This window comes from Cupressus sempervirens, chromosome 6 (genome assembly GCF_028749045.1).
Source record: "Cupressus sempervirens isolate cs-2001-9-10 chromosome 6, ASM2874904v1, whole genome shotgun sequence".
In the NCBI taxonomy this organism is placed as follows: domain Eukaryota; kingdom Viridiplantae; phylum Streptophyta; class Pinopsida; order Cupressales; family Cupressaceae; genus Cupressus; species Cupressus sempervirens.
In genome coordinates this window covers 547,352,846-547,364,524 of record NC_143123.1, presented here as the reverse complement: position 1 = coordinate 547,364,524, position 11,679 = coordinate 547,352,846, and the positions used below count along the sequence as shown (strand labels likewise).

The window sequence follows — 11,679 nt, the reverse complement described above, 5'->3', positions numbered from 1 at the left end:
GCTGAAAAAAGCTCAGGCATCGAATGTTTGCATCATCTAGTTAAAAACATTCAAAATCATTTAATGATATTCTGGTTTAAGATGGGATTCTGGAACATACAGTTCCAACCAAAGCAATAATGGAAACAAATATTAGAAATTGGAAAATACTAAACAGATTATGGAAGGAATATAATCACCTAAAAAATTCTACATCCACAAATCAAAAGGCAGCTTCTTAATAATATACTTCTACAACAAGCATCATAGATGCACAACTTTTACTTCACAATAAGTAAGCAATAACAAACACAAGTACTCCGATTGTTTTAAGTGGTTGAATCTTAAAATGGCAAATTCGAATTTCACAGTAGCCCAGAGAAATAACTCGTGCCGTATAATTAATAAATTCTATCCAGCCTAAACCATTAACTTCTCGTTAAACATGTAAATCGTATCACCATTAGACAAAGAAACTAATGTTTCTGAAGTCCAATTCCTTTAAAAGATCAATCAAAACATACACTTGAATATTTTAAAATAGTGATATCTGGTCGGACTAACATTCCCAGTTATACACTACAATAAGTATTTGAAAGTAAAATAGAGAAGAACTCCAAGTTACTAAAATGAAAACTTAAATTGAAGATACTTAATTCAATTTTTAAAAAATTAAACCAATAATTCCAAGAAAAAGATGTTAGGCACAACCGAAGGTATATTTAGATATTATTCTAATCGAGTTTACTGATTATATACATACAAAGCAAGATAAGATAAAGGGCAAAGATTACATGGGCTATGAAAAAATTCTGCCCTTTACTGTCAAATAGTCCACATATCTATTATCCTTGCCTATACCATGATTATGCATGGAAGCAAAGCCACAACTTTCACAAATAGCAAAAAGCCAGCACATAAAATTAGACTTACCACAAGTCCACAGAACATAAGACCAAGGCTTGGAATCATTCAGTAGAAGTAGATGCATACTCATGGTATTGATTTAGGTCAAAGTTTCATTGACATATATAGTCCATAAACTCCTCTCAACAATATCGCAAACCTCCTTAAAACCAGCAAACAAAGTGATTTAGTCTGCTGTCCAACTCTGTTCGACTATCTCGCGAACTCTTCTATTATACTCCCGTTTGTTTTCACTAAACATGCGGGCAGCCTCTGAATTTGCTGGAGAGTTTGGATTTGGATCACAAAGTAAAGACTGCAATAAAAGAAAAGAAAAATCAGGGTCTATGACCAAAAATAGACATCATGCATTAAGTTCTTAGTAAGAAAGAGAAGTTTTTTAAACAAGACAAAAGTTGCAAGCAAGCATAGAAATTCTAACTTTACTAGGCGCAAAGGACGTTAAAATGCCAGGATCTAGGGGTGTACCTAATGCAATTTCATCAGGCAGTTCTTATCTAAAATTTGCTATATTATTAACAAAGATCCTGGTTATTAAAAAAATGAAATCAAAGCAATTATTTATAGTAAAGACCAGACCAAAGCTGTCATGGCTCAATGTTTAAAAATAGGATTATGAATTGACAACTTGTACAGACCAGACCAAAGCTGCCATCACTTGATTTTAGAAACAGGATTATGACTTGACAACTAGAAAGTACATTTTGTGGTCCTTTTCTTTTTACCTCTGAATATCTACCTAACTACTGCTATATATTTTAAATATCTGACAAATAAACCAATAAGTTGTTATACCTGAATAGATGTGAGGATGGCTGCAACATCATAGATTGGACTCCACTGATTTTGCAAAATGTCCAAGCAAATGCTTCCATCAGCATAAACTACAGAAGGGAAACAAAGGTGCCATTTAGAATATAGATTATTATTAAAAATATTATCACTAAAAAAAATTCTCAAAGATAAATCCTTAAGCTCAACAATTTTACAAACATTTCACGTGTTACCAATAAAAGATTGTTAAGTTAAAGCTAAATGATACAATTAATGATCATGAAATCTTACTGTTAGGATGAAACATCCTTGATACAAAACGGACTGTTGGTGGCTTATTCGGATAATCCTCTGTGAACTGAAGGGTCAACTTGAACGTGCCTGAGATAAATCCAAAATATTTATGTTAAAAGGCAGCATTCTACGGTCCAGAAAAATATCATTAGCTAAAACCACAATAATCACTGCAACTTGTGAAGCTTATCACATAAACACAGACAATAACTGCTCGCAAGGAAGACAAATGGATTCGTCAAAATAATGGAGAAGCCTAGGTTACAGGATTGTGGCTTTCGAATGTAATGAAATGTAGGAGTAAGAAGCCCTTTTGTTGATATGGCTTACTCCACAAATATTGCAATTGTCATGTCAATGAATCACAGATAGAAGTGATGTCCTAGTGTTAGAATTGTTTTTTGGTAATGTCAAAAAATAGATGCAAGCAAGGGTGCATGTGATCAAAGGGCTGTGGGTGACCAATGTTTTCAAGAATTTTTAAGTCCTCAATTATATGATGTAATACTTTTTACTACAATTAAGAAAATACAAAACGATAACAGACCAAAAAAAAAATTGTTAGTGGGAAACAAACTTCGTACTCAGTCCTCTACAACTTAATATCTGCCAATTTACACAATAAATCAAATATGTATAGCAAACCAGAAGAATAAAAAGTATACATGACATGATTAAAAATCTAAGTTACCGGTGCTCCAGGAAATCATCGGATGCTAATTCTGCTGCTTTCGGATGCGTGGATGTGTTTGGATGCTGCACTGGTGCTCATTGGAAGCTTGTCCAACGCCTGCGGATGCACGCAGGATGCGTTTGAGAGCATCCAAGCACATCTGGAGAGCATCCAGACTTTTTCAACGCCCATTCACTTAAGTGACTTTAAAAAACATGTGTTTAATTGATTTTTTAAATTCTATTTTTGCTCCTTTTTGCCGGAAAACCCTAGAACGGCCCTAAAAGAGGAATGGTTTATTTTTGTATATTTCTTTGCATACATAAATTATAGTATACACCATAATAGTTGGGAAACTCATCAAATACTCGACAAGTTTCCAAAACACTCACCGAGTTTTTTAGCTCGGCTCGCTGTTTGCAAATACTCGGCTAGGGCAAAAAAAATGTCGATTAATCAGCGAGTTTCAATTAAAAACTCGCGATGACAGTAACCCGCGCGATATAGGACAAAAAGTCCATTTTTTTGCAACGTCAGTTGCTTTGTGCATTCTAGAGGCTTGAGGTGTAGAGAGAAGAAGACTTGGAGGCATTCTTAGGTGATTGGAGGTGATTCAAGATGGATTTAAGTGGATTTGTAGAGGATTCTAACCGGTTTTAGAAGACAAATATCTTTCCAAATATGTTATTTTTATCATAGTTCGAAAACTTTTTATAGTTTTAAAAAATGTTCTATTGTTTTTGTTGTTGCTTGTAAATGAAGTCAAATCATTTAAAAGCATTTTAACTCTATGTTTTAATCATTTGAAAGTCATTCAGCTCTATGTTTGACAAAAAAATTTGAAGAATATGTAAGATTTTCTAAAAACAAACCCTAGTTGTCCGTTTACTTTGTTTAGTAACTACTTCATACTCATGGATCTAAGTTTCTAAGTTCTAACTTTGTTTATTCATTTTTCTATAAATTTATGTGTAGGGCAGCAATTAAGCATTAAAAAAGCATGACAAATCCACAAGAAGAGTGGCCACAAACACCATTTTATCTGATGGGTGGACAGATGGAAGTAGAACCATTATTAATTTCTTCGTTTCTTGCAAAGATTATGTGTTTTAAAAATCTGTTGACGCCTCCAACTAAGTGAAAAATGCACACAACATTGGCTTTAATGTTGGAGAATGTGGTGCAAATCATCACAAATAATGCAGCAGCATATGTGGCAGCAGGTAAATTTAATTTTTTATGTTCAATATGAATCATGAATGTAATGCAATGGCATTATTCAATTTAGATTTGATGTAAATATGGAAAGTTTGTAACTAATTATTGATTATTTACTAATCTTTTAGGTAGAATCCTCCAAGAGAGGCATCCCACACTTTTTTGGTCACCTTGTGCAGCACATATCCTTGACCTTCTTTTGGAGGACATAGAAAAACTTGATTGGGTGAGTCCAGTTGTGGAAGATGCTAGGCGAGTCACCAAATATTTTTATATCTCTAAAGGAAGGCCCAGTCTGCAACATCTCTACTCCTACACTTTCTCATCCTAATGATGGATCATGTAGTATGATCCGAAACGTTGATGGTAAAAAAGCACACACAATCAAATCCAGAATACATATTATTTACAAATGGATTGTGGAAATCTGATAATGTTAAATGTCTATAATCACCCATGGGTTCTCAATTTGATGAGAAAGATCACTAAAGGTGAAGATTTGGTGAGACCCACTATGACAAGGTTTGCAACAGTGTTCTTGACGTTGCAAAATATTCTCGACCTCATATTGGCTCTGAAACAAATGTTTGTGTGTGCTGATTGGGTTGCTTCACCATACTCAAAGAAGCCTAAAGGAGAGGTTGTGGCATGAATAGTCTTTGATGATAGTTTTTTTGCAAAAGCTACGAAAATTGTGGAGGTAACTTCAAGAATCAAAACATTATATTTGTAGTTGATTCAAGTTTCATTATTAATCCATAACTTACTATGTTATCAACTAATTTGTATTTTTCGAAATTTCAAATGTAGATGTCTATGCCCCTGGTTAGAGTTTTGCGCATATGTGATGGGCAACAATCCCCAATGGGAGGTCTTTATGAGGCCATGGATAAGCCAAAGAGGCTGTTAGAAACTAATATCATGTGGACAAACTCAAATTTGACCCCATTTGGGAAATAATTGATAGGAGGTGGAACAATATGCTCCACCAACCCATTCATGCAGCAAGCTACTTCCTCAACCCCAAATTCAGGTACCATGATTGTTCTTGAGATTTCACTAAGACTTCATTTTACTTTACTTTTAAGGTCGTGTAGTAAGACTTGATATCATTTTCTATTTGTTTTAAGGCTGATGATTCCTACTTAGATCCTAACGGAGAGGTCATGGAAGGTCTCTCTAAATGCATTGAGAGAATGATATCCAGTGAAGCGTAGAGAGACCTTGTTGTGCCCGAACAACAAGTCTATGTGGAATCAAGGGGTAATTTGTTCTCTTCTATGCTAGCAAAGAGAGCAGGAGCTACTCAAGCACAAGGTATAGCATCAAACTTTAAAACTTTTGCAAATTGATAAGTTGTGTTTTCTGATTATCTTGTTTCATTGCTTTATAACTTATTATATTTTTTTTTAAAGATGATTGGTGGGCAAGTTGGGGTGGCAATACCCCCAATTTAAAGAATTTTGCTCTCAAAGTCCTATGCCAACCTTGTAGTGCATCCCATTGTAAGCACAATTAGAACTTATTTGAGTCCACCCACACAGAGAAAAGAAACAAAATGACTCAAAGACAGCTTAATGACCTTGTTTACGTGCACTATAATCTTAAGTTGACCATAAAAAGGGAACGGAGTTCAGCACTACTTGGTCCACTTGATCTAGAAGAGATAGATCTTTATTCTGATTGGACGACACAGGAGCCAAGTCCATTGTTTTCAGCGAATGAGGATTTTCATTTCACAATGGATGACATTGAGGATGAGGATGAGGATGAAGACAATGACGATTCAAGCTCACAAGAGGGATTACCAGTGCCACATATAGGAGATACATCCTCTTCCAGGACGTTGAGCTAATCAATAGGAATGTCGAGCGAGGAGGCACAGCCACAAACTTCACAGTCACACAACTCACGCCCAATCCCAGTGCGAGGCACTTCTTCAAAGACACCCCTCGCTTTCCTGCTAGTGCAGCTGGAAAGAGGAATATGTCATTATATTGATGTATTTAGTATTTACTTCTAGTTTGACAGATTGAAACTATTTACTATTTTGCTTCCCTCCATCAGCATTCCCCATGAGAATGTGATTTTGTACCCACTATGCATTTATATACATCTAAACTCTAGTTGTTTCTTTTGTGTTCTCTTTAATTAACTTATTAGATGCATCTTCTCATTATATTTTGCAAAAAAAAAAAAATGTATTTTTAATTAATTTTTCGGCCATTTTTTTAGGTTCCCGAGTTTTCCTGAGTTTTTTTTTTTAAATTGCCAAGTTTTTCCCAATTAAACTTTTGGGGGGCTTAGCGAGTTGTTGCGGAGTCCAAGTTTTCCAACTATGGTATACAATATATATATATATATATATATATATGGACACACCCAAAATCCAAAAAAAAAATTGCGCATCATCACCCCGCACCCGTATGAGCAAAAATTATCTCACTAAAGTTTAAGGCAGCTACTTGTAAGTTTATGAAGTAGTAGCCCCAACAAAGTTATTGGGTATTCAAGTATAAGCTATTGGTGCCTACATCAGTTATCAAATGACTACAGTTAAGATTTAAGAAAGGTTTGATCCATTACACAAAAGTTATATCTATAAACAGTTCAACACATGTGACAGTCAATGTATCATTTAATAGTGGAAAAAAAATTAATACACCAGGGACACCAGGGGGGTCCCCAAATCTCATTCCAGCAAACCTCCAGACCTTATCTTCGGCTTACCTTTTTTTAATTTTTTAGGTTTTTGTTGTAAAACTTACAAAATGCAAATAGTTGGATTACAGGCCCACATCTGCACTCTCTGCTGAGACTCACTAAAACATTCAATCTCTCTTCGAAATTGTTCTCCAACCTCACAAATCTTTACTTTTTTTATAAATGCAAAACCTCATTTCCCTAAACTTCACTAACAAACGATATTGCCCAGAGGAAAACAGCCCTGGAATATGTACAAGTGATTCAATAACCTCATTCCAATCTAAATTTGCCTGAATTGCATCTATTAATATAACTTTAATCACTCACTAATGTTGATCACTCCAAGAAATCAGAATAAGTACATACTGAATAATCTTATTAACAGAGCCATTCAGATTTGAATAAGAAGAACCTCTTTGTAGGAAATCTGATGTCAAAACCATTAAGGACATTTAAACAATATTCTTAAATATGGAGCACAGCATTTTAGATGTCCAAGGATATTTTAGGGAAAAAGATTATAATACTGGGATTCTTTCTAAATGCAGATCTCACACCTTCAAACACAATCTTCTCTGAATCTGAGCTGAATCTGAGCATTCATTTACATGGAAACCCTCATTCAGACCGCTTCAGCCACTCTAGCCAATAAAAGGCCTTCCCAGGTAGGGCAACAGGTGACAATCTCTAGCGATGGGGCACACATGCATTAAAACAGAGAACACCTCTTATGGTCACAATTCCACTCTCAGCAGTTACATTATGCTAGCCACCGTGCGAGTTGTAACACCAATGAAACTTGAAGGTCACTAAAACGTCAAATTAAATATTATATAAATAAAATGTATAATCTGCTGCTCTATATAGTTATTTATGGCGTTTAACTCTTTAATGATGCCCCTTAAAAAGCAACTGTGTTTTATTGAGCATATCTGTAGCAAATAACACTGTCAGCTTTAAACTTTATTTGGAGAGTGAAAGGCACCATGCAATATAATAAGTAATGATGCCCCTGTCTGCCATTTGTAATAAGTCAGTCAAAGGAATCTTTAAAATGAAAATCAGTGGTATTTTGTGATCTTGTGATTTCTATTTCATCTTAAGTCTGCTGTAGGTTGATATTTAGATTAGAAATTCCATTTTGTCTGATTAGAGTACTCCCTGTTCCATACCTATTATCTTCAAACACTCTATTACCTATTATATTCAACCACCCTAGACAGCCAGCAAAGGTGGGTCCAAACAATTAATGAAGTGATTTGTATCTTCTGATTTAGAGCAATCCCTATTCCATACTTCTATCTGCTGGAACTCTGGGCAACCAAGCAAAAGTGGTCGTATCCAATTGTTGAGGTGGTTTGTAGCCAGACCTTAACATCAATAATGTAGCAGATACCCGAAACATCAAAAGAACATAAGCAGAGCTTCAACTGTACATAACTGGATCTAAATAACAGTAGCTCAGGCGTGAAAAAAGGCACACTTCATGGGTGACCGCCAGATCATAATGAATAGCTTTGATGTCTGAGATGCAGATTAACATTGTCATCTTCAGGCATTCCTGCTTGTACACAAATGAGGTCAATGTTGCATATAGATTTGTACATAAATCTTATTTTAGGGTGATATTTACAGAATCTAGCAGGTGGATGTTGAAAGGCATATATCAGGCCACACAGAATATATGGGTCAGATTCTAATAACAGGTATGACTTATGTGATTCACAAAAATATAATATGATGAACAAAATAATCTGATCATTTTCTCATTTTCTATATTTTATGCAAAATCAATAGCTGTCTACCCAATGTTGGTCTTTCAGTCAGTTCAAATTTTAGAGCAGAATGCAGATAAGCATTACATAGGGTAGACTAGGTGTAATGTTGCACAATCAATCATGCTTCACAATCAATCCCCCATATGTTGAGATCCCAATGGAAATTATTTGAAGAGATTGGCAATCATAAACTGTCTGCCTGGCGGAAATAAGGCTAACACCAGAACACCCGAATTAAACACAACTGAGTATGAAGTTATAGTCAGGAGGTTGTGAAGGATATTCCTAATACTTAGTCAAACCCAAAACTCGCACAAAAATGTGCAGTAATATTGTCGAATTGAGCCCTAAGTTGCCATGTCTCTTATTATGAGGAAAAGAAATGATACAGAATCATCATTGTACCATATTTGCAAAGTCCAAAGAGCATGCAATAGTGTGTAATTAACATATAGAAGCATAAATTGTTTTGAAAATAAATCACCAAACCAGAGTAGGATTTTTTTAATAAATCTGGGAAAAAATAGCAAGAAATTGAGAAAATTTGGATTTACAAAAAAAAAGTGAAAATTTGCAGAAAAACAGTGAACTGCTACTTTTCTGTTAAATTAAAGGACATTTCCATAGCATAGATGATAAAGGACTCATATAAGCACTTGCACAGCCTCCTCCTGATATATTATACATTTCAAGGACTCAAAAGTTTTATGATTTATCAATAAAAATTCCAGTCAAGCTCTCTGCAAAATATTGTCAATAAAAGATAACTTTCATATTTACAAGAGTAGAATTCATTTGTGATATTGCTATAAGGATTAATTTGTGTAGTTTGAGTCAAACTCATTGACCCAAGTTTCTTGACTAGCAGTTTACAAGATTCCATCTCTCGTGAGAATGAATGGAACACTTAGCACTCATAGCATCCAGGTGATGGTAACAGAGATGGGGCACCAAGACTTCCTAGAGGTTACCCATCTCAATACTACTCCAATACAAGCACACTTACCATGAAGTTTCTTCCCAGGTTAAGAATACTTACTAACAACCCGATTTGCAAAACCTTAGGCAAGTGTTGTGCCTCACAAACCATTCATCGGAAAGTTGCTTAAACAAATCAACTGATAAGTAGAAGGTATTTTCCACAACAAGTATGATTGTGATATTGCTACCAAGATTCATTTGTGTAATTTTTGTGTCAAACCCGTTGATCTAAGTTTCATGAATTCCTAGTTTCTTCCCACAACTCATTAGAGTTTAACAATTCTTGGTTTCTTCCTAGCACAGAAATTTCCAGGCCACATAAATATTACAGTCATTGTTTGAGGTGGTGTTTGGTTTTAACATAAATCGGAATCCTTTCAGTTTCTCCACAGGCTCAGCTGGAAATTTAGCCCTCGTAAGTTGTCGCTGAACTCTAGAATTACATCTCATGATTTGGGGTTAAGTACTGATCAAAATCCTTCAGTTCACAATTTTCTAGCGCACAACCAAGCCATTGACCGAGTAGAGCTAATAACTAACAAGATATTGTATTTAATATACAAATCCAATGAGGTTATTATTCAAAGTGATTGCACCTAAATTAGCAAAGCCAACACCACCTCTAACAAGTTGAATACTACTTATAAAGACATTTCAAGTCACCTCCGGAATAAACAAATAGACAGATTCTCCCAAATTGAATAACTGAATTCAAGATGAACATTTCCCCCTCCTAAATTTTCCAAATATACAGAATCTACAAACCTATTGCTATGCCCTTAACAATCCTATTACCAATAACTTTCCCAAAAAGCAGCAACCATAATGGAAAACATGAAACGGCAAATTTTCAGTGCAACTACTTCCTTGAAGACGTTGGTTTAAGAAATTTTCGGTATGCCACTTCAAAACGAAAACTAAAGATGCAAGTCCCACCTAAATTTTATCTGCTGGAATACGTTGCTTTAATGAGAAGAAATATTCTAGGCGTCATTAAACTTCGTATTTGGAATACCAGTCAGATAGTACAGACTCACTAAGACTACCGCAAATATTAATAAACCCTGTTAATATTTCCAGATGAAAACCTAAGTCATACAATAATGGTAAAACTGCTCCAAGTAAAATCAAAGCTATTAATACTTTCAAAACGAAACCCTACGCCATACAATTTCTAAAACCAGAGTCAAAATTCGAACCAAAAACTCATCCAAATCCTGCACAAAAAAAGCCTAAATCCAGCTCGATTTGACATGAATCCAATTACCCTTAAAAAGACTAAAACCCAAAACGCTTGAATAAACCCTCTACAAATATAATTAGGTTATTGAGCGACTCACCTCCATCCCAAGGCGTGTCATCGGGCCTGCAATTCGACGAACAAAAACACACAAGATGAGTAAAATGATGCCCGTAATTTCAAAGCTCGTTCTTTTCTCAAAACAAAGTTTCGAAAACCTAAGAAGATCTTCTCTGACACTCAGCTCTCCAAACCAAAGAAAAAACCATGAACAAATATGCTAAGGCAATTAAATAGGAGAAAAGCGTGCATACCCAAAAATTACAGCGTTCCATAGCATGATATTATTATCCTGAGGAGCGCCGCTGATGCCAGCTGGAGGATCCTGCTGCAAGCGCTTGAAATCCCTCATCAGCCTCTTTCTTGCAGGCGTCGACATGACTGCCTAACTTCGCCTGCGACCTGTTCTGCTCACAATCCACGTCCCTAGATCTTCTTGCGATCTCGATCGACGGTCTCGCAGCTATCAAAGGGGAGTCATTATTCTGAATTCTTATCAGATCTGGAACTCCCGAAGAAACCCTTGAACACAAAGTAAATATGATAGGCCTTCCTACTTATTTATAGGGAGGCGAAGTCAAGCATTTCTAACCCTTATTACCTACTTTATTTTACACAACATTTTTCCTTTTGATTCCCATGGCGAGAATATGTCTTTTTTGGTTGGATATTTGACGCTATCGAAATGTGTGGCGTGTAACGTCGACCTCTAGAATTATTCCTCCATTTATAGTGCCGGCCTTTTTCAAAAAGTAGTAGTGTCATGGAGAACAACATGGTGTCATACATATCGAGGTAAAAGGAGGAAGAACATGATTCTTCTCTATAAAGAAGTGGGTAAATGAGTCTAGGAGGGAACAATTTTGTTAGCTTCACATTTGCACCTATGAGGGGATGAAAATGCTTCTATATGAAAAAAAAATAGGTTATTAAATTTATATCTATGAAAAATTAGGTTATTTGATTTATATATATGAGAAGGTTATTTGATTTATATATATGAGAGAAATGTAATATTAATTGAAATTTAGTGTCGAGATTTGAAATAT

General features: G+C 35.3%; 1 protein-coding gene across 1 annotated transcript; it reads right to left on the bottom strand.

Annotated features, from left to right (window-relative positions):
* Window positions 1-679: 679 nt before the first annotated feature.
* LOC149553429 (ubiquitin-conjugating enzyme E2 2) lies at window positions 680-11,161 on the bottom strand. Its single transcript, XM_089788877.1, has 5 exons — window positions 10,885-11,161; window positions 10,671-10,696; window positions 1,972-2,061; window positions 1,702-1,790; window positions 680-1,201 (listed from the first exon to the last, which is right to left on the bottom strand). The coding sequence occupies exons 1-5, from the start codon at window positions 11,007-11,009 to the stop codon at window positions 1,073-1,075; spliced, it is 459 nt and encodes a 152-aa protein (XP_089645003.1). The 5' UTR covers window positions 11,010-11,161; the 3' UTR covers window positions 680-1,072.
* Window positions 11,162-11,679: the final 518 nt, after the last annotated feature.